Source organism: Manacus candei, unplaced genomic scaffold (genome assembly GCF_025592945.1).
Source record: "Manacus candei isolate 608988 ecotype Guabito, Panama unplaced genomic scaffold, ASM2559294v1 h1tg000023l, whole genome shotgun sequence".
In the NCBI taxonomy this organism is placed as follows: Eukaryota; Metazoa; Chordata; class Aves; order Passeriformes; family Pipridae; genus Manacus; species Manacus candei.
This window is the reverse complement of record NW_026138071.1, coordinates 19,185,284-19,208,980: the sequence shown is the minus strand read 5'-3', so window position 1 is coordinate 19,208,980 and position 23,697 is coordinate 19,185,284. Positions and strand designations below refer to the sequence as shown.

The following is a 23,697-nucleotide window of genomic DNA, read 5'->3' as shown; positions in this document are numbered from 1 at the left end:
AGTTTTCCAGGTCTTATACTTTTATGTTGGGTTGGGTAGAACCACACATTCACACCCCCCGTGCTCATTTTGCTAGCTCAGGAAGACATTATTCCTCATTAATTGTCTCAGGGTACCTGGTGATTCCCAGGTGTAGATGTCTTCTCTAAAAGTAAGGTTACCCTCCCATCTCCCTGATGTTGAGGTAAATGGAACTTTCTTTATGATCTGTCTTCCCTGAGATCATATGGTTTTTGCCCTTTGCCTTTTTGCCCTCTGAGCTGTCTCCACTGTGTGTGTGTGGGGGGGGGGCGCTGGTCAGTCACACCCTGTCATTAAATTGGCTTGGTGTTTTATTATACCTGTTAAAATCAGGCCACTTTTATAGTTACTATTATCTCTTGCTGATGAAAAAGAAAGAGAAAACTTGTCAAAGTGCCCTAAAGGACTGCAGAAAACAGCCATACTGTGAACTTATATGTGGCTCATGCAGCTACTGGGGAAGGAGAAAACACATTTTGAGTTTTATGGTTCTGAGCAAAGTATGCTCACACACACCTGCAGCAGGATGGCTCTTGCACTGAGTGGTAAGAAGAAAGTTGGTTCTGCAATTTCCTAACTCTGGTTTTCCTCTGTAGCACAGTTTACAGAATGGTGAGAGACAATTTCCTTTCCCCTCTAAAGGCCCTCAGCTTTGTTTTTTACTTTGCCTGTCCTTCCTTTTCTTTCCTCCCAACTCATGTCTGGGAGGCCAAATGTTGTCACCAAATAATCCTGGCACTTATTTTTGTGTTTTGTTTTTAGGCAGCCGAAGCACTACCATAGAAAGTGGAGCCAGAAGGCTGGTAGGAAAGAGAAGTTGGTGATTTGAAATCCTGCAGGCTTAAGCTGAAAGCAGGCAAGATCAGAGGGATCCTATTGGAAAAGGAAAACAGTTAGAAGAGTTAGGAAGGACTGTTAGCTTCCGAGGTGGAAATAATGTTGTCTCGCTCCGGATGTTCAAATCCAGAGGGAAGCCCCGCCCCGGGGTTCGGCCCCGCCTCCTCCCCGCCCCGCCCCGCCCCGGGGCCCGGCCCGGCCCGGCGGAGGCAGGAAGCGCCCAGTCCGGCCGCGGCGGAGGGCGGGCCATGGAGCTGCCCCGGTGGGAGCTGCTGGCGGTCAGCGAGGAGCTGGACGAGGCCGAGCTGGCGGCGCTGAAGTTCCTGAGCCGGGAGCACGTCCCCAGGAGGAGGCTGGAAGCCGCCCGGAGCGCGCACGACTTGTTCGAAGCGCTGCAGGAGAGGGGCGCGCTGGAGGCGGGGAACTTGGCCTTCCTCAGGGAGCTGCTCTACCGCATCGGGAGGATCGACCTCCTGGCTGCCCACCTGGGCTCCAGCCGGGAGCAGGTGGAGCGGGAGCTGCAGGTTGCCCGCCCGGGCGGGGCGCGGGTGCCGCCCTACAGGTGAGTGCGGGCCGGGCCCGGGAGCGCCGCCCGCCCGGGCGGGCCGGGCAGAGCCTTCTCCTGCCCTGAACGCCGCGCTGAGCTCCGGCTGCACCCGAGCGGCTCCCAGGAGAAAGCAGGAACAGGCTGTACGGGAAGGTGGCATTTCAGCCCGGCAGAAGGGAGGACACCGGGTTGTGCGGGGGGCGGACTGGGCGAAAGGGGCAGTGCAGTAGTGTTAAATTGTGCTCAGGGACATGCTTGCGAACGCAATGAAACAGTTCCCTCCACTTCTCTTTCTAGATACTTGCTCTTTCAGCTCTCAGAAGACATCACCAAAGATGAGCTGATGTCTTTCAAGTTACTTTTGGATGGAGAATTACCAAAAAGCAAGCTAACCCCTGAGACTGTAAGAATTTATTTAATACTTTTTTAAATGATTATTATAATCCATAGAGGAAATAGGTTTGCCCGTGGGGGAATGGATCTCTTCTTTATGGCGTCACTCTTAAGGTGAAAACACCACAAGAAAAAGGGTGGCCCTGGGGCACATGGGACTTGTCTGTGCTGGTGTTGGGTACAGCCTTTGCAGCCATGTCACAGCCAGTGTGCCAGGCACTGAGGGTGTCACATCCAAGCACCACACGAGGCTCAGGGCACTCAGTGGCTTTAATCAATGAAAGACTGATGAGCACATTCACTCCTCTTGCCTAACTGGGGGGTTTTTTGCTGCTTTCTAAGCCATTATCAAATACAGAAAACCACCTGCTGTGGATATTATTTTACGATTTTGTTTTTTTTCATTTCCAAGTGCAGAAAATACAGATCTAAGCAGCAGATCCTTAAGAAGGCTAAGGCCAGGGAGCTTGGAGTTTACAAATAGCCTTGGAGGAGATCCAGTGCTCTTATGGTGTCCCACCCTGCTGGGTACTTTGTTCTGTCTAATGAGCACTTTGAGGATAGACTATGATCATCTAGTGATAGCTGTTCTAGTAAATCCTTGGGGTGACCACTGTGTTCTGCCACTCACTGTTTGACAAGAGCTTCTGTCCCTTCAGTCCCCTTTTGCTTCACAGCAATCTCTACACCATACTTGTGTGGTTATACTCCTTTTGCCATTGCTTAAGATGGTCAGTACAGTGATTCTTGTGTTTCACCTAACTGCAGAAGATAGCCACTGGAAGTCAAATGAATGAAAGCATTCAAAATGGTATTATATATTCCTGTATGACCACCATTAGATCTGGGTTAGATCGTATCAGATCTTGGCAACTCTGAGCTGGAGAAGGGAAATGAATATGTTTTGAGGTTATGTTTCTACTTAACAGTACTGGTAGGTTTTGCTGAACTAGGTTTAATTGGCTCAGCTGAGGTCTCAACTGAGCTACCAGTCAGCTGAAGTGACTCTGTGGCTTGCATGTACTGTCAGTACATTAAAGCTTAGGTGCACATGCTCTAACTTTACTCCCCATGGCAGCATGGATGTGCCCTAAGAGCAAACTGCCTTTCTGATTACCCAGACAATGCTTGACATTTTCATTGAGATGGAGAAGAAGGGGCTTCTGGGAAAAGACAACCTAAGCGTGCTGAAGAGTCTCTGTGAAAAAATTAACATCAGCCTGTGGAACAGAATTGAAGATGGATTAAACCTATTTGGTAAAACAAAATAGCCTCTCCCCCTTAGTTATTCTTGAAGTAACCCATAGGTATCATACAGGACTAATAATAAATGCTTTTCAGGTCAAGAAGAGATGCTTATCACAGAGGAAGAGAGGGGAAGCATGGGAGGCCCTGAAGGATATCTGGCATTACCTGTGGCACCTGAATTTCCTGGCAGTTGTAATATCTCTTCCCAGGTATGTCATTTTCTTAGAAACATCATCATTTTGTCATTGAAGAGATCACCCCTCCATGGAGTGAACAGTTATTATAGACCAACTGTTAAAAGTATGGTCTAGAAAGAAGAATGCACCACTCTACATCCATTATTCTGTGGCTCTGTCACAGGCACAGCTGCTGCAGTGTTACAGCTTCACAATCATCTGCAAGGGGAGCAAGGCAGGCCGAGTTTATTATACCAGGGAATACGCAGTTGGCAGGTGGCTTGGCATGGAGCTGTGGGTGAAGGCAGCACCCGCTCTGGGCTGAGCATGACAATGGTGGTCAGGGGTGTGTCATGCACAGACTCCCAAAGGCAGTGGGACACTGCACTGCCAGGTCCTGGGAGCAAAGCTGTATAGAGAGGGCTGCCTGGAGAGGAAAGCACCTGGCTCTGTAGCCTGCTGCGCCCTGGAGGAAAGCACAGTAGTTTCACCAGCAGTCTTTCTTTTCAACAGCTTGAGGCTTACAAAATGACTAGCCGACCCTGTGGAGTGTGCCTCATCCTGAATAATCACAATTTTGCAAAAGCTAGGGAAGCTGTGCTGGAACACAAATACCTGAGGGACCGGAACGGGACAGACGTGGATGCAGGTACAGTGAATGTTAAAGAGGAGTTTGCGAATCTTCAAAACCAGATACCTTGTTTCTTTTTCTATACTAAAGATCTGAATTCCAGTGTTCCCTTTCTGGGATACTTCTGTTGTAGTGGCTCAGTAGTTCTGTTTACTGTGCTTACAAGCCCTAATCAACTCAAGCTTTTACTGGCTGACACAGAACAATTTGCCAGTATTTTGCACTTTTCCTGAGTTTACTGCAACCTTAAACAGCAACCTGAGCCTGGACTTTACAAGCTAGGCTGTCTTTGCATCAGCTTTGTGCACACTACTATTACAATACGCAGAATTGGAAACAGATCTGCTGCTGAATGAGACTTGGGCGTTAATTATTTAAGATCCAACTTTAAAAAAAAAAAAAAAGGAGGGAGGATGTTGGTATTCAGAGGCCCTGATTTTAGCAGGCTGTCCTGCAGCAGCAGAGCTCATGGCAGGTCCTAGGATCTGTCAGATCAGTGTATTTGCACTGTCTATGCCAAGAGATAAAATCCATCAATGGGCCTCCCCCCACTGAACTGAATCCAACTTAATTCAAGAGTCAGAGCCAAGGTTTTTCTTCCTGTGATGGGGGTACCTCCCAGATGGGTAGTGCTTTCTTCTTGGGTAAAGCAGCTGAAGCAACTGCACTGTCCAACACGTTTTGAGAGCCAAAAGGACTAGCTGTAAAGTGGGTGGGGGAAAGAGATACAGCGTTCTTAATAGCTCCGTATGCTTTCCAGATGGAGGCAAGATTGCAAGGATGCCTTCTAATGACAATTAAGGGAACTCAGTAGAGAGATGATTAGTGATTAGACTACTCGATTATTTTCAGACCAGCAATGTAACTACTTTGATGTAGTCATGTAGCAGGATCTGAAAAAAAATAAATCAATTACCTCTAGAAATACAATTTGCTATTGCATAGTCCAACTTTCATATAATGAAATGTCTCCAATTTCCCTTCTGTTTACCTTCCAGCGGCTCTGAGAAATGTCTTTAGCAAGCTTCATTTTAGAATAGAAGAATACAGAGACCTCACTGCAGACGAAATCCGTAAGACTGTGAACATCTTCCGGTGTGAAGACCACGAGGACAAAGACTGTTTTGTTTGCTGTATCCTGTCTCATGGGAAAAAAGGCATTATATATGGTGTTGATGGGCAGGAAGTACCTATCCGGGAACTGACCACTTCTTTCACTGTACAGAACTGCCGCTCACTTGCTGGAAAACCAAAAGTCTTTTTTATTCAGGCCTGCCAAGGTAATGCTTTCCATAAAGGCGTGACCATTGAAGCAGATTCTGCAGAGGAAGATGCTTCTGTGGAAAGAGATGTGAGATTTCAGCTCGACTGCATCCCTGCAGAGGCAGACTTCCTCTTGGGCATGGCTACCTTGCAAGATTACGTTTCCTACAGAAGTCCAAGGGAGGGGACCTGGTACATACAGGCGTTGTGCCAGCACTTGGAGTCCCGCTGTCCTCGGTACCTATGTTTCCATAAGCTTATTTTTGGCAACACCCATATTTTCCTTCTAAATGACAGGGATTTTTTTTGGATGCAGAGATAGATGATATGCAATGGGAGTGATCACTCAGAGTGAAAACAGTAATGTAGGACAGAGCAAAACCATGCAGGCTGTTCAAAGCAGCTTAGCTAACTGGAGCCTATTTGAAACAGGAGCCATTAGCACTGGTATAGAGTGAGACAGATGAGAATGTGGTATTTTTCCTGTTAACTGCCTCCCTAATACAAAATGTACTTGTGTCTTTGCAGAGGAGAAAATGTTGTCAGCATCCTGACAGCAGTGAATCGAGAAGTGAGCAGAAAAACTGGTGAGCGGAATGCAGAGAAGCAAATGCCACAGCCAATTTTCACATTAAAGAAAAAGCTCATCTTTCCTGTTAATTAAATGGCAGAGAACTACATGTCAGAGGGAGCTGCAGCATTCTGGAATCAGCTGTATCAGCTAAGAATTTGGTAAAACAGACTTTCAGTGTGTCTGCTCTTACTACAACAGCAGGTACTATTACTGAAAATACAGCTGAGGAGAAAAAGCCTTAAGAAATTTCTATCAGTACATGTGACACTTTATACTGGAGAGCATCTCTGATGTGGTCTCCAATAGGCAGATTTTAAAAGACACCTGTTATGAAACCTTGTATATTTTATGCCTAACTAACTTTTGCAAAATAAAGGAGGGAGTGCCGCAAATTTTATAGGAAATAATCAGCTCATATGAATGTGTTTTGTTACTTCTCCCCATCACTTAAAATCATTCCTTCTTAGTGGCTTAGTACACCTCAGGATGAAGTCAAGCATTTGTCCTCCAGCATCCTCAGCAGGATGTGTCTGTGTATTGGGTTTCTGTGGCCGGGTTTTGGTAGCAGGAGGGCTACAGGGGTGGCTTCTCTTAGAAGCTGCCAGAAGCTTCCCCTGTCTGGTGGAGCCAATGCCAGCCGGCTCCAGGACTGGCCTTCTGCTGCTGGCCAAGGCCAAGCCAATTAGGAGTGATAGTAATGCCTCTGTGATAACATATTTAAGAATGGAAAGTTATTGAGCAGTGAAAATTCCTGCCAGGGAAGAGCGGAGTGAGAAAATGGGAACAACAATGCAGACACCAAGGTCAGTGCAGAAGGAGGGGCAGGAGGTGCTCCAGGCACCAGAGCTAAGGCCCTGCAGCCCGTGGGGCAGCCCATGGTGGGACAGCTGTGCCCCTGCAGCCCATGGAGGACCATCGGGGTGCAGAGACCCACCTGCAGCCCATGGAGGAGCCCATGCTGGAGCAGGTGGATGCATGAAGGAGGCTGTGACCCTGTGGGAGGCCCATGATGGAGCATAGTCCTGCTGGGGACCTGCAGCCCATGGAGAGGGAAGCCCACGCTGGAGCAGGTTTTTCCCAAGCAGGACTTGTGGCCCCTGTGGGGGACCCACGTCAATACAGCTCATTGGTGAAGGACTGCACCCCATGGAGGAGTGACCCACAGGACAGCAGTTTGGGAAGAGCTGCTGCCCAAGGGATGGACTGACACTGCAGAGGTCCATCAAGGACTGTGTCCTGTGGGAGGGACCCCACGGGAGCAGGGGGAGGACTCCTCTCCCTGAGCAGTGGCAGAAACAACAACTGACTGTAACTGCACTTCCCTGCACCGCTGGGGGGGAGGAGGTAGAAACTGGAAGGAAGGAGGGGTAGGGGGAAGGTGTTTTTAAGATTATTTTACTTCTCACTCTTTTGAGTCTTTTGCCCATAATGGTGATCAGTAAGTGACCTCTCCCAGCTCTTAACTCTTGAATCCTTCGCTGACATCAAAATTCTTTCAACAACAGATTTTCATGAGAGCAGACTGCTTGCTCTTTCCTCCCTTCCTTCAAGAACTAGCACACTCTGAACTAACCTTGCAAAAAAACTTCTCAAGATCATTTTTCATAGTGCATTATCCTGGAGCTTGTTCTTAGGTAATTTTTTTTTAGAGCAAGAACTTCACACTTTTGACATCTTCTGGAGTCAAGTCCTCTGCAATTCCATATAGCAGCTGCCTGACAATAAAGAATAGAGAGACTGTTCAAGAAAGTTATAAGAAGTAAACACCACAATTACACATTTGAACTGCAGAATGTCCAGCTTCACATTTGAGAATGTCCAGTTATCCTGTGTTCACTTACTGATCTTTGAGTCTTAGTTCTAAGCACAGAAAAAGTCACTTGGTAAGTACCTGGCTCCTTGAAACATTTTATATTGCCTCCTGTGGTAAGCATGCACAGAGAACAGTTTCAATCTCTACCCCCATTTTATCACAAATATATAGGGCTGACATAACATCAGCTACTGAAATGTCTAGTGTTAGACAACACAACACTATAATGCTAGAGGAACAGAGCTGCTGTAAAATAAGGGAGGGAAAAAACCCAAAGCACCACACCCCCACCCCCACAAAAAAAATCCCAAAATACCAGAAAACAAATGGATTCATTTAAAATGAGGCTCAACATTCAAATATTGTTTGGAGGCTGATAAGCTATTCTTCATTTGTGAAGTTTTTCTCAAGTAAAAGGCTTTCTGAAGTGCAGCAGAAAGTTCTCTGTTCACATATTTACTATGCAAAGTCAGACCACAACTTGTACTGCACATCTGTCACCTGTACCTGCTTAGGTATAAACACAACAGCCCAGCATAGCCTGATCCCAGTTTTTAAATCGATTTCCTGGCTTCTAAAGCCACCACTTCTGCAGATACCAGATCACTAAGCTTGTATATAATAATCACTCAATTTTAGCCAAAAAAAGCCCAATTTTAGGTTTGTATACTACAGTGTTCTATAACAAGATGACGTCTGGAACAAACCACAGAAGATGACCAAAATACTGGAAAATGGCATGTTATACATGTTTATTATCAAATTTACATTCCACTATGAAACAACAGTAAGTGCAAAAAGCAGATGAAAAAAATACCATGAAAATCCCAGACTGTTAAACATTGTGTATAATCCCCTCATGTAACAGCCAAATGAAGCCCAAACCCAATTATTCTCCTTCCTTCTCTGCTGCTGTTTGACTGCAGCAGACATTTAACTTTGACCAGAGGCATTTTGAGCATGCAGGTATCGCTGAGTTTATCAAAAACAAACAGTGAAACTAGAAAGCTTTAAGTTTGTGCTTTGTTTAAGACAGTTGGAATACAGGTAAATACAACAAGAATTTCCTTCTGTCTCTTGTGACTTTCACAAGCATAGGTAAGTCCTTTCTAGCATCTGTTTTTGACTCAAACCTGCAAGATAACAGAACCTTGCTGAAATGCAATTCTCCATTCCTTCTAGGTTTACCCCCCACTCAAACAAAAGGTCTGGTGCAGGATCTTAGCTATTTTAGTCATGCAAGTTTTTCACCTCTCTTACAAGAGACAAAAGAAGCCAAATCAGGTCCTAGAATGATGGCAACTTCTAAAATGTTTTCAGAAACACATGTTATTAGAAAAAAGTTTATCTTCTAGGTTTTGGCACAAAATGGTAAACTTAGAAGAAGTATGAATTTTCTCTGTTGCTGCAAGTTAGGGATGTATTACAAAATGTAATCCATGACCATCCAAAGGTATAAATGCATGACAGAATTTCAACAAATGCACCACAGCATTGACCAACTGGATAAACACACAAACACAGTGGAATACAGGCTCTTCCATTTTCTTTTTGCCTTATGTAAAAGTATCTGATGATAAATCTCATTCTACAGAAAACAAGCCAACCAACCTCTCGACATCCACAGCATTGTTTGGACTGAACCACTTTATATTGTTGGGCTATGGAATATGGAAGCATCCCAAAGAGAAACATGCATTTAATTTATATGCTTTTAGATTAGAGGAATTCTGCTTTAGCTGATTAGCCACTCTGCTAACACACAGAATGATCCAATGGCTGGAGTTAGCTAATGAAGCCAGTTAGAAACACAGCGTTAATACCTTCTGTAACTTACATGTATTCCCACACTAAACACACAAAATGGACGTACTTCGACAGGCTACACACTTCTCTGTTGATACCAAACTGCCTAATCTTTCATCAACTCATCATTTCCCTGCAAGTTCCAGATACATAGCAGAACCTGTCTCAGATCACTGGAGACCAAAATAGCACCCCCTTCTTTCACTCTCACCTTACGTAGCGAGGCAAGACGTGGCTAAGTACGGACAAACATAAATACTTACAGGAAAAAATTAAATATTTTTCATTTAAAAAACAAAATGAACCCGTATACAGTCTTTTAAATAAAATTCACCTTTTATAAGTGTAAGATTTTGCTTAAAGAGCAAAAGGCAACTCCAGGAGTTCCTGAATATTTCTGTGCGCTGCTGACAGACGAGTTTCTGCTCAGAATCCCTGTGCAAGTTTGAAGTGGTTACTCCTTTTCCTTTTACAAAAAAAAACCCAAAAACTTTTATCAAAGAGTCATCACAAGATCTACGGAACTGTAAAAGCAGAAAGGCCACATTATAAATTTCCTATGAACAAAGTTAAGAAGCTTTCTTTTCCTGCCCTACTCCACTCAACCCTGCAGCAACAAGGGTGCTGATTAGGGTGGATGTGCCTTACAGCAAACGCCAATCAGTGTAATTGCACTGATTCTTCACACCACACACCCCAACAGCTACCAGCAATGTCCCACATCTGCATACAGGCAAAGTAAACTTAACTGTTTTATCTAACTGTATGGAAACTAAAATAATTTTATAATGTTGACAGGTACAGTGAAAATTTACATGGAGACTAAGAACCTGTCTCCCTTCAGGTCACTAGCAAAGACCCATTCCTCCAAGCGGTTTTGGGCAAACTTCTTCTTCTTTAAGTTACACAATAAATCTACTATAGATTGTTCAGTTATGACTAGAACCTTTGACAGGAAGGAAACAAAAAAGCAGCATGGGCAGTAGTATTTTGATGATTACCACTCAGAAACCAGATTTCTAAAATGGAGTTCTCTTTTGAGTTGGAAAGTCTGCCTCAGTTATGTTCAGAACCACACTCCATCAATCAAAACACTGGATTAAAATGTTCATTAAAATGCCTCAAAGAACACCAGATTTTTTCTTCCTGTTTCTAAATACAGACTGGCAAATTCTGCTCTTAACGAAATCTTTGAAATAAATCCTGCCTAAAATCAGAAATAAGTGAATGAAAGGCATAAAGTTTACTGCAGAACTCCCAAATGTACAGAATGTCTACTTGTCAAGAGAAGAGGCAGGCTACTGAACTTCCAACACTTTTCTTGAAGTAAATGCTCTTCACATATATCAAATAAAAAGAAACTCTGAATCAAGCACCAAGGGTTTATTTCCTTTTGCAACACTGAAATGTGCCTGAGATATCTGTGTGTGTGTGTGCAAAAATATCCTCATTTAAACAGATGCACACTACACTTTGAAAAGATTTCTTAGCTTGAAGTTTTCCCCAATACATACTTTCCTGCTTCTTAATTCTTATTCATTGCACATTCCTCTGTGTGCTTCGTTCCGAAACTGTGGGAAAAAATTAACTTCTGTTAATACCTCACTAGCACAATTGTACTCTTTCAAAATATAAATCCTGACCACCAGTTTCTGTGTTTGTAAACTGAAGTATTGTTTTCTAACACAGAGCTACATATTCTCTCCCCTGCTTCTCAAAATGGGGAGGAGTTCAAAAGAGCACAGTTTCTGAAATGGAAAATACAAGAATAAAAAAAGTTTTTGAATTTGTTTGCTACAGAGAAGAATTTGGATCAGTAATACTGGTCAGATTGACTGTTATTTTAATAATATATTTAAATGATATAGCCTGACTGCTAACAACTAGTAAAATACTATGGTCATATGCTGGAAAAAAGTAGGACACCTGCAAGACAGTCCTACACACACGGTTTAAAGGGTTAAAGCACTGAGAATGTCTACAATAGTCTTACTTTTGCTTAAGTTAAGACAGATGCTGAAGGGGGTCTCAGAATTAAGCTTTGGTTTCCTCTTTCTTTTCTCCCACAAAAGCCTTCTTCCTCAAACCCAAGCAATGTTCTTTCGCTCCTTGATCCCAGCACTTGTCCCTCCCACATCTCTAACATGCACGTGCCTTCTCCAACTCTTCTGTAACACATCTAGTGATGCCTGCACTGGATGTTCATCCCTCATATTTTTTACTATGCTCTAAGTCAAACATTTTTCAAGCCAGTTAGTCTTCTTTTAGGATACCCATTTTCGATGACTGTGTGCAAGCTGGAGCTCCCAGTGCTCCAATCATGGCTGGAAGACTCTGGTTTCTTCTCAGTCCTACCATTAAGTTGCTACCTGCATTTAAAAGCCCAGCTGAGTCCTGCCTCTGCAAGCCAACCTCTGGCCCTTGATTTTTCGCATGGTCCTGTGTTTCAGGGGGCTTGATTACCCTGGCAATGCCCAGCCTCTTCAGTCTGTCCACCAGGTTCATCTTCAGCTGGCCTATGTCTGGAGTGTTACGGGAGGGCTTGAGGCCATACATTTCCTGCAAGAATGTTTCTGCTGGTCGAGAAGCCAGGAAATTTTCAGAGTGATGCACTCGAGGCTCAAACAGTGGAGGGGAAGGACAAGGTGAACGCGATGGAGAATTTGGTGGAGTAGAAGGAATGGGAAGAGTTCGAGGGGGTTGTAGCAAAGGCAGTTTTTCCAATATGGGGCTGTCGTAAACCTTGGCAGAGATGCCTCGTTCTTGCAAAAGTTTGGCCAGACTGCTTGTGCTGCTGAAAGTAGTAGTTGAGTCTCTTCTGTTGGTGAGAAATTCTCCGATACTAAGTCTGTAAGGAATGGCTGGAGTACTCACTACTGAGTTTCCAGTACTGCTGGAATTTCCCAGTGAAAATGGAGCACTCATGGAGCTGAAATAAAATAAAAACAAAACAGAGAATATGCACGCATTACAGATCTTTATATCTGCCCTGCTCTGTATTTGCCTTAGTATACAGAACACCACTGCTAGTAGCTGTGACAGTTCCACCTTTAGTAGACTCAGAATTATTGTTCTGCAAAGTACCAATGAATCTACCTTCTGTGATCACTTATACTGTATTAGATAGAATATCAACATCATTGTCCAATTAGTTTAAAAAATGTATGACAGAATTGGAAAATAAATTAACATAGAATCTTTTTTTTTAACACCACCTATATGATATAAGGCACTTGCTACTTAAGAGTTAAAATTTACTTGCTTTAAGTTACCTTAACCTGTTTTAACTCTCACTCTAGAGAATACTAAGTTTCCCTTTGTAATCACAACTATGTGTATTAGTAATATCTTACGTGTTGCCTAGCTGCCTTGGTATTTTTTAAAACTGGTCCATGTATCAGAAGCCAGAAAGTAACTGTTTAATCCTATGCAGCAACATTTAGGATGTTAGCAGTCCTCATACCTGGGAGTAACTTGAGTGACATCAGATGGGTGAAGAATCCTACAGGTAGTAAAGGTAAATGTGGAATTTGTTGAAGACAGACACTTCCCTGGATTTGAGGCTGAAATGTGAAGAATTTACATCCATTGAGGGTACAAATAAAAGCACATAAGAACTAATAAAAGTTTAAGACAGTGTTATTATCACTGTTAATCTTTTTAGGTATTTTTTTAAAGTAAAGAACAAAGACAGCATTGTCTAACAGTCAAACACATTCCATAGAGAAAAGGACACTGGAAAATAAAACCAGGAAGAAACACTAGCAATGCCTCTTACCGGTGAGCGGTACTGCTGCTGAAGTAATAGGTGGCAGGAAAATCCCTGACACTGGCTTTGCCAGTGTACATTTCTTTTCCTCTGGGAAGGACTGTTGTGCTTGAAATGTTATGCCTCCTTCACTTTCTTCCTCATCATCCTCCTCCAGGTCAGATATGTGGTGCACAGTGTCATCAGACAGAGGGGTAAAGCCTTTTGTAACAACACCTGGTCTTGGGTCAAGAATGGTGCCTAGGTTGGGTCGAGCAAGTTGCTGCCAATGGAAAAGGGTCTGAGATCCTGGGGTGGTTAAAGAGAATAGAGAGATGTTACCTACTATTGTATTGAGTTACAAGAATTCCTCATCAAAATAACTGCAGCCAGCTGGTGCCAACACTGTGATCCACACAATGCCCCGGATGGCAGTGCAAGGAAACAGCGAAACACTTAGCCCCATGTAAGAAAGCCAAGTAGAAAGTGATGCTGATGAGCTGGTTGGCATGGAGCCTACCAAATACTACTGCTTCCTGTTACTGCACATCATACCTAGCTATACACACACCAACAATGATTCAGCTGGTGAATCTAAAATCCTTTTCTGCTGATGAGAAGATCATCCTCTTACCTTCAATGGGTTTGACAATTTGCAATTTTTCTGGTAGGAGGACACGGAGATTACTACAGCTGGCAGAGAGATCAGTGAATTCTGAGTTTGTACCCGAGGAAAAAGAGCTTTCTGTCGGTGTACTGAAGCCACTGGCCTCCTCTTTCTGCTCAGCCAACAAATTCAGTTTTCGGTCCCACTCCTCCTCAAAGAACTGCTTCTCACTCAGGTAGTTCTGACGACGGAGGGAGAGCCTGTGCAGAGCTGTGACCAAGTCATTGTCTCCAGGGCTTCCCGGGTGGCCAGGAATGTGAGTGTCTCTGTGAGAAACATCAAATAATAATATATATTAAGACTACTAAACTAACTATGTCTCCATTACACAGCAGAGGTCCAATCTGGATTTAGTTTTGAATCAGTTAGTTTCAGAAGAAGGTAACAGGCTGTGTTTCCTACTTCAAATTCTTCTCAGAGCTGTTCCCCACGGCCATCCGTGTGTGGCTCTCCAACTGGTGCACACCAGACTGGAAGGGTTTTGCTGTCATAACAGCACTTGACCGATTAGATCCAGGGATTGGCAATGGAGCAGGAAAGGGAGAGGAGCGGCCACGAATGACATTAGCAGTCTTGACAGTGTCAAATACTCGTTTCTGTTGATCCCTACAGAAAAGACAAGCAAACAAATGTGGTTTTCAGAAGCAAAAAAGATACCATAAAAAAAAAAGCTCTGAAAAACAGATTTTCAAAAGTATGTAGAGACCTCACTAAAAAGATGTCCAGAAAAACAGGATTGCCTAAGGCACTCATGTTTTCAGGAGAACTACTCTACTAAGTATCAGAATCACCACTTACTTTAACCTGAAAGACCTGAACCTCTACTGATAACTATTTTAGAATATTCAAAAGCATGTATTTTATTTATTAATTCTTGCTCAGAAGTATAAGATCCAGGAACACGTCTTCAGGGTTTTGAAAACTGTTATCAATCTTTCAGGTATAACGTCATTTGTCTGGGAATTTTTCTACAAGCATTAAAAGGGATAAAGCTAGTCCTGTGCATCAGAGAGTCTGGATCAAAAAATCTCATTAATTAAAGAATGAAATGACATCCTTTTAACAAATTTCCAACTTCTTCACAGAATCCAGTATGAACAGTAGGTTTCAAAATTAAAAACATTACCAAATGCCACTAACATTTTTTTATTAAGTTACATAGAGAACTTACTATAGAGGGAATATACACATTTATAGACTCCTAGAAATCAGTTTCACCTTACTGCGTACAAGTCTATAGAAAAATATCAAAATAGCTCATAAGGATCTGAAAACATACTTTTGTTTGGAGAGAACAGATTCATCAGCCTGACTCAACTCCTTCCGCATTGTCCCTTCAATTTCTGCTGCAAGGGAATCCTAGAGAAATATGAAAACCACAAGAGTTGACAAATTAGATTCGAGTCTTCCTTCTAACAATTTTAGCAGAAAACATCTGTAAAAATTACTTCTAAAAATCTCCATGTTTCCCCAGAAAAACGTGGACAACGCTTTGGATAAATCCTTCGGACTCTGAAGGAAGAGCACAGGGGGCAGTTTTCCACCATAACCACACTTATGTGTAACCAGTCTGGGTTCAGTTTTCATTAGCAACATCTGCTTTTTCTTCATGTACTCTTTATGTTGGTTTCTTTAGTTAAGTTACAATTGTAAAAGCACTCTTAAAAGGAAAAGAATGAGTGATTCTGTACAGAGAACAACCAATCAAAACCTGATGAATTCCCAGCACAGCCTAGATATTTTGAATACAGTATTCAGAACACACCTGACACTAATATGAAGGGGAAAAGCAAAGCCTTTAACCCTTTTCCACTAGTTTAGTCATCTCTAGCACTCAGTTAGGTTGTGCATTACTAATGATGCTTCAAATTTAATCTCACAAGGACATAAAATTACTCTGAATTCTTGAAAAGATGCTTTGTTTCTTTAAGAAACACTGGCAAGTTATAAAATTCACATCAACATAGAACAATACACTAGCACAACCGAGCCCAAGCTGCAGAACGTGCTAAATCCCTCATTAGCAGAAATGGCATATAAAAAAGGAAAAATAATTGTAGTATCACAATGTGTCAAGGGAATGGTTAGTTTCCAAACACATAAAGTTCTCATAAGTGTACACACTGAAAAACTGAAAAACTATTAGATCAGCTCCTTTGCCTGCTACAAAACATCCTGTGCTGCAGGTCCTGTAATGGCCAGTGTACCCCTAGAGCTGTGTGCTACCACGGGCTGTGTGTGCCGGCCGGTGTGTGCCGTGCTAGCAGCGTTCCTTACCACAGGGAATGCTCCACACGACTGGCGGTGGCAGAGACAGGCAGCAGAGCTGACTCTGCTGCGCAGCAACTTCGCTTCTTCTTGGGACTCGTGCAACATCCCCAGACACTCTGCATTCCGATCCTGCAACTCATGGAGCTGGAAGAGAAAAGAGGCCATTGCGTGATCTCTTCAAAGAGAAGAAGAATGAAAGTGAATGAACTCCTACAGGAACCTACACTGACTGATTCAACACTAATATTCTTCCAACTGCATGGCGCAAGCCAACATCTGGAATGGACAAGAGTCAGCAGAGCAACCATAGGATTTTACTGATAAAGCATGAAGTCCATATTAAGATCCAAAAGAGGAAAAAGTATGATGAAATCCAAAGAAAAATACATTGAAAAACTCTGCAAATACAGTAACTACTGATGCAAAAGAAGCAAAAAAAGAGAACTGCCTTAAAACCTAACAAGCTACAGTATTGTTGATATAATCAGTAATATTCACACTAAAACATTTTTTCTTGTAACCACTAAGAATACTAAGACCTCCCTACTTGAAACACCTTCCTTGCCCTTCATACCCCCGTGAACTAGAAAATTTTTTGTGTAGATTAAAGTAATTATTCTTTTCCTCTAATCATGACTCCAACCACAATGAAAGATTAGAAGTCCTACATAATTAAAAAGTAGCAGTTCCCATTCTCTCTGCGTTTTCTTTCTCTTGTATTCTATTCCAAATATTTATCTAAATGTATATATGTAGAAACCTTAAGTACCTCTGCTGTCAGTTGTCTCTGAGCATCTTTGGAGGCTTGTAAGTGAAGTTTCAGCTCCTCCTTCTCAATCACATTCTGAAAGCACAAAAAGGTGCTCATCATTTTCTCAGCTGATGTCCCTGAGAGGTTGATCCTCTGCCATACTTTCCTGAAACCGACACTCTCTTGCAATGTAAGCTCCAGGCTTGCAGGTAAATTTTTACCTGCTGTAAGCACTGGTGAGCACACGCTGCACAGATACATACACAGACACACACATGGACACTCTTTATCAGCATTCCCTTACTTCTTTGAGTTTATGCTGAAGATCTACAATCTGAGACAAGAGGGATGAGATCTCTTCCTGGTAGCGAACCACCTCCTCACTCTTCTCTGACAACTCCTCTGTTATCCTGGAAATGTGAGCATTTGTTTGCCCTACAAACATAAAAAGAAACTTAGTAGAGACCTTCTCCCAGCAAATGAAATAAACCCCCAAACTAAACCCAAAATCCAGAAAGGACGAGTGAAAGTCAAGAATAATCTGCAAAAACAACCAATACTCTTAGGAAATCAATTCATAATGCATAAGAGTAGGTGCCTTAGAGCATCCATAAAGAAAAGATTAAGGAGGAGGCAGAGAAGGAGTTAACTTCAAATGCAGGTGTAACATATTAAGAGCTAAGTATGCAGAATCTGAAATACACATCACAGGTATGTGAAATGACTGCAATAAAATCCAAGGTAAGCTGTTATAAACAATTTCAAATGACCCAACCCCTCATGACCAAGGGCAGACTTGGAATATGCTGAAGAAGTTGGGTTCTGAATTAATCTTGTTATTAACTACCATTCTTTGTAAGCAAAGGCATTTTGTCAGACCTTGTCAAGCATAGCATACACTCCTGATTCTGGTCACTGTCTCCTCCCCAAAGAGCCACTGAATACAATTTCCTGTTTCTTTTTTCTTTGAGCAATCACTTCATCAAGTGAGATGACAGAACAACTCGAAAAGCTGACATATTTTTACACAGTTAGTCTCGCTTGTATACTTGCCCCAAAGCATTGCAAAGTCATAACAAAGTCTGATCAATCTTGCATAAAGGTGACACTACAAATTTAGTCCTTGTTGTACCTCATAGATTTACTGCAGAACAAGGTCATGCTTTATAGGCCCATGGGCACTTAAGCTCAGTCAGACACCATTTTTGTGAAAATGTGAATCTTACAGCTGTAGACAACACGCCCTTTAGGATAAGATTCTTTCTGCAAGTCTAATTTACCTAGTGTGCCTACACGTGCTCTAGAATTGAATAAAAAAGTGAACTCACAGACATTCTCACTGAAGGAAAATAGGAGACCTTCTATTTGCAAAAGATATATATTTTCCCAGAGGGATCAGAGTAAATTAACCAACTAAGTATCAATTCATAGTATTTTGGGGTCATCTGGAACAAGAAAAATCAAGCAGCAACCCAGTCTTCTTTATGGTGGTTGAATAGAAAAAAATAATCTTAAAATATAAGCTTAAGGTTATTATGCACAAAGGAAGTAGTACACATCAAATGACTACAGATAAAAAAAATGTACCACCAGTTTACACAACCACCACAAAAAAACCCCAACAACTTAACATGCACTTCTATAAGAGTAGCTGCAATTCTTTGCAAATAAGCAATCACCAAAGCAAATACAAACAACTGTTCTACACAAATAAAAACACTTGCTAATTTAAATGCTTTGGTTCATAATATATATTTTAAAAATAACAGAGTTTGTAGATTTAAGAGTCTATGCACTGATACATTTCAGTGTCAAGTGTGCTGAATACTCTATACAAGATGAATATTTTGTCAATTTTCTAGTGTCTGTAGGCTTCAGTTTAGGAAGTTCATGAACATTAGACTTGGCATTCATTTGCTCTCTATAAACACAACATACATACCTACATTTAAATGACAGAGTAAAACTTGATGAAATACAGAAACAATTTTACGTTTGGGTAAAGAGCAAGTCTTGAATGACTGGCATAAACTACTGAAGCTCATTTTTTGATTCATGGTTAACTAAGAAGGTATAGGCACTAGGTATTTCAAATGCCATTTTGTCACTGCAAGATGCAACCTGGATACTCACGGAGTTCTTTGACACAGTCATTGACCAGCTGCTGTTCCTTCTCTTCATACGTGATGGTTTCTGTCTTCAGATGGCAAGCCTTCAAGAAAATTATTGCTTTATCAATAACAATTTCAGTTTATCTATAATGTTATAAATTTTTATTTCTAAAATTCTTGCAATGGAAGAATCTCCCCTCTAGCATCTGCTCACACTTCCAAATTGTTTTTTCCACCACAACCTGTTTCCCTGAATTTTATAGGTCTTTTGAGTGACAGACACACAGACACATGAACAAAACCTGATCTCTTGGCTCTAATAAAAAATTGTTGCAAAAAGATGTAATTTGGTAGGGAAAGTAAACCAAGACAGTAATCAGAAATAAGCAATTAAATTCACTTCAAAACTTCACAGAGTAAAAATATCTTGAAAACTGCATGATGTTAGCCAAATCTTTTATGGCACTGAAAAGCTCTTGGTAGAACAGCTTTTCTCCGTATTCCCCAGCTAGGCTGTTTGGAATGTAAGTTTTCTGGGCCAGAGACCAAATATCACAACATATCTAAACAATATCAAGCACACCAGATTGCCACTTCCGTTTTGACTGTGAGGATGATAATATTAAACTCAGCACAGACAAGTCTTCCATATTCAGGACTCTGCCAGTAAGTGACTCACACCACAAAACTCAGTAAATGGTTTTAAAGATTATGTGAGCGAATAGCAGCACAGCCACACCAGTGCAGGCAAACACACATCTTTACATAAAGCTGTCATACAAAAATAAGTTAAAAAAGCAAATATAGGCTCACTATGATTGAGGCTATTTCAAATCAACAAAGGTTGTATTGTATCACAGAATGATAGCATGCTCTTTTCACTCAATTTTTTCACACTAAAGTAGACTAAATTAATCTGTGCCTGGTCTTGTGCAGGGTCAGGAGCACAATAAATGCAATCTGATTTTCTCTTTCTTATCCTACAGCACTACTAAACTATCCATCTTGTCTCAGGGAGTTTTAGGAAGAATGTGCATCTCGTGCTGAGTATTTTGGAGATAAAACAAGGGGAAAAGTATATTTTGTTGACATTAAAGGGATGTACTGCTGAATCAAGCTTACACTGGGAAAGGCTCAAATAAAAAGAAAACCCAAACCACCATACACAAAAAAACCCCAAATCCCACCCTTCTTACAAACAACACCTCCTTTCCTTAAAAGCACCAAAAGGACCCACTTTTAACCAATGTACCATTTTACAAGTTGCACTCTTCACTACCAAAGAAAAGACACTGCATCTGTAGATTCCAATTCTTGGAACCTTTGTTGTAGGCTCCAAGACTTTTATAGCTATTACTTTGTCTGGCCATTTAGTCTTTATCCTTTTAATGGCACAGCACCTGTATTCATGTTTTATACACAAGAGAAATCAGTTAAAATACAGAAATTAATCACACAGTCAAAACTAAGTGTGTCTTTAAAATAATTTAATTAGAAGCTTATTAACCCTTAAAATTAAATGTCATCTGATGAAAACATAATGGCAACAGAATGGAATTCCCAAAATACTCCTGCTAATTGTAGTCAGATTTATATCAAAACAAGTCACACGAGCCTGAGGACCTGATGGGTCCAAATACTTTTGCTGGGTGCTTATCTATGTTCCCATATATATGTTCCCATATTCTTTCACGTTTCACAAATGAACTGAGAACGGACTACTGGAGAACTCTGGAGGTACTGAGGAACGAAGGAAACAGAGGGATGTGGGTGTGGAGGGTATGATTTGTATACAAAACAGTCACCCTCCACTTCAAGAGTAACTCTGATGGTGGATTTTAACCACCTTGATTGGTTTCCCACATGGCATACACTGTAAGTGGGATGTACCTTCGACCGAAGAGCAAGGTTCTCCTCTTCCAGCTCTCGGAGTTTATCCTGCAGGACATCCAGCTGCAACGGGTCGTGTGGTACCGCGAACGACTCATTGAAACGGAGCGGTGTGGAACAGCTGGAATCCGTCTCGCTCTCCTCAGAAGCAATTGAAACAATGCGCAGCAGGTCGTCCTTCTTTGACAGCTCGTGCTGCAGCTGGTTAACCTGTGACAGATGGAGATCACCACCTCGTGAAATACACTTTAGATATACAATATTACTGGGTATTATTTATGCAGCCCTCTTGAACATCACTGCTCCAGTCTAAAATGAGATTAAAGACTAGCTCACATCTCTATTTATTTTACAGGAATTTCACAAAACCATCATTTTACCACTGCAAGGGAGACTGAAAATTCAAGATACCGCAGAAATGAACAACAGAACCTAGTTTTTAAATAGTTCAAAATTATTTTCCAGTTGCTTTGATACATGTCTTCATTTTAACATTCTAACTATCATTTTGATTATGACCATTATTCTGAACTGTCGAATTCCTGAAGAGAAGGACTGAGAAACAACTATTTACATGTATAGACCAGTACCCTCCAGTCTCCACATTAAATGAACCATAGGACAACCAAAAACAAAACCAAAAAGACAGACCTCATTTAGCTAAATTCCATTTTGCATATCTAAATTTTTATATGAATGCATAAGTTTATGCTGTCCTACAGTTGATTATGAGTACATTTTTGTTACCAGCATACTGTTTTATACAAATAGCTAAATCCATTTCACTACATTAGACTACATCTGTTGACCAAGGATTATTTGTAAACTATTTAATTCTTTTTTTTAAGAAATAAAACCAAAAAAGTATTAGATCGAGAAATTGTGCTTATAGGAAAAGATGGATAAAGATCTTGATAAAAATTCACTTTTCATTACATTTTATTTATTAATTTGTTTACTCTCAGTGTAAACACCCCATTAAGCCATTTTATTTTCTGGCTGTTTCCTCACTTGTGAAGTTGTTATGTAGCAGGTCATGTCAGATACAACCTCTTATTCTGACTTCTATTATAGATTCTTAGTTTAACGGTGGGAAGTCAGACTGATGGTCTGATATACCCTAATGATATCTAACATTCTCATAATTTCTCAGTAATTACAATATGCAGTCTTCATAGTCAGTTCCTGGACTGAGAAAGGTGATTGAGCAATGATGATTAGAAAAATGACATCCAAGCATACTTCTGCAGTCTGAGAGCACCAATCACCTGCTTTCACAATTAAGTAATCCATTTCTATTAATCCTCTTGCCACCATCATAAATAGAAAAAAAGGGAGAGAGTAAAAAAAGGGGAAAAATCCTAAATAAAGGAAAAAAAATAAGGAAAAGCAATCACTTACTCTGTCTAGAGTTTGTCCTAACTGTTCTTCTAGGGCTTCATTCTGTTCCATCAACAGATGGTTTCGCTTAAGGAGGGCTTGTCCAATCCGAGCTGCCAGTTCCAGGTCTCGATCTTTCTGCTCACAAAATGAGAACAAATGTCTCCTTTTGATCATATGAGGTTTAAATTCAGAGTAGCTTTAGATTTTCCTAGCTATTGCTCAGCGCATCACCACTCTGAGATCCCCCTTCACTCTCAAATGGATCAACACTGTTAGAACAATGATTAATGCTTCACCATTTGAGTCCAGAACACATCCATAACTGTGGTTTTTGATACAGCATATTCTCTTCCACAGACATTTGCAGCAAGAGGAAGAGGGGACAGCACCAAACCTGGGGACAGTTTTGGGTTTTGTGCTGAGTACTGGAAAGGTTATGTGGGCTCTGCTGAATCATATGAAGAAGCCACAATTACTTTTGTCTTTCAAGTGACACTTTCTCCAGAACAGACAGCTCACCTTGAATAGTGGTGAGAGGGTAAAAGCAGAAGAGCAACAGGAAACCAGAAGAAAGCTGCTTCTTTCTTATACTCATTGGCTCCATGGGTACCCACAGTTTTGTTAAATTTTGTTTCTGAGATGGTGCAAGCAAATGGGCAGCTTGTCATCACCCATGTGTTTGAAAAGCGGCTCTTGTAGATAACTGAACCAAAATTTCCAGTAGCTGAACAAAACCCTTCATCAAATACCTGCCCTCAAATACACCAACACAGCACTAGAGAGACAAGCTTACCTCAGCTAACAGACGTTTGACCATGTCAGCGTCACTGCAGGTCTTCTGTTCTGCATTACCTGTGCCAAGAACTGAAGAGACAAACATGCTTACTGAAGTAGCTGAAATACAAGAAGACTGTGGGAAGGGGGAGAGCTAAACTCAGAGGACATTTTTTATATACAAATACAGTACTAGGTTGATGAAACTAGCGGAGGCTTTGAAAATGCATCTTAACTTCTGCTTCAGAAATACAAAAAATACTCATTTGGGAAAGTGATAAATGAGGTGTTGAACATCTACAGCTTTCAGCAATATTAACTAAGACTTGAGGTGCTCATACATCCTTCAAATTTAGGAAAAGGAGAAAAATCTAAAGATCAAGTTTTTGCATATAGTTAAGCAATTAAATCATCCAGCCTGCTGGGGAAAGGGGAACAATATATCGGAGCATATCTAAATATAGTTGAACACATAGTTTAGCCCTGAAACAAAATTCCCACTTGTGTGTGTGAGAGCTATACACAGGAAGTATGGAGACCCCAGGGATTAGTCATGAAAATGCATTTATTAAGGGCTTCACCATCTTGAAAACAATTAAAAAGAGATGAGATGATGTACATCTGCATTTCAGATGTAGTAGTAAATCCTATCTTACTAGTTGAGTGACTTCAACATTTGAAGAATTTGGAAAACTATTAGAAAACTGAGAGCAAGCAGGATTTGAAAAACAGGATTGAGTGAAGAACAAACAAAGCATGAAGAATTTGCAACAACTTTGAACAAAACACAGTG

The 23,697-nt window shown here is 41.3% G+C and overlaps 2 protein-coding genes across 6 annotated transcripts in view; one reads left to right on the top strand and one right to left on the bottom strand.

The window, feature by feature from the left end:
• The first annotated feature begins 1,055 nt into the window (after positions 1-1,055).
• CASP8 (caspase 8) lies at positions 1,056-6,097 on the top strand. The gene is made up of 7 exons (XM_051787102.1): positions 1,056-1,420; positions 1,703-1,808; positions 2,920-3,055; positions 3,140-3,255; positions 3,736-3,871; positions 4,852-5,353; positions 5,645-6,097. Exons 1-7 carry the CDS (start codon positions 1,107-1,109, stop codon positions 5,778-5,780), a joined length of 1,446 nt encoding a protein of 481 aa, XP_051643062.1. The 5' UTR covers positions 1,056-1,106; the 3' UTR covers positions 5,781-6,097.
• A 2,131-nt stretch (positions 6,098-8,228) lies between these two features.
• The window catches only part of TRAK2 (trafficking kinesin protein 2), a 36,788-nt gene continuing 21,319 nt past the window's right edge, over positions 8,229-23,697 (bottom strand). For all 5 annotated transcript variants that reach the window (XM_051787073.1, XM_051787072.1, XM_051787074.1 and 2 more), the window contains 13 exons: positions 22,924-22,994; positions 22,149-22,265; positions 20,748-20,957; positions 18,880-18,958; positions 17,051-17,181; positions 16,765-16,839; positions 16,002-16,139; positions 15,004-15,083; positions 14,127-14,330; positions 13,692-13,990; positions 13,088-13,366; positions 12,773-12,872; positions 8,229-12,238 (listed from right to left, as the gene is read on the bottom strand). In XM_051787073.1, the coding sequence (XP_051643033.1) occupies positions 11,563-12,238; positions 12,773-12,872; positions 13,088-13,366; positions 13,692-13,990; positions 14,127-14,330; positions 15,004-15,083; positions 16,002-16,139; positions 16,765-16,839; positions 17,051-17,181; positions 18,880-18,958; positions 20,748-20,957; positions 22,149-22,265; positions 22,924-22,994 (2,459 nt within the window). In that variant the 3' untranslated portion in view covers positions 8,229-11,562. The remainder of the gene's footprint in view (positions 12,239-12,772; positions 12,873-13,087; positions 13,367-13,691; positions 13,991-14,126; positions 14,331-15,003; positions 15,084-16,001; positions 16,140-16,764; positions 16,840-17,050; positions 17,182-18,879; positions 18,959-20,747; positions 20,958-22,148; positions 22,266-22,923; positions 22,995-23,697) is intronic.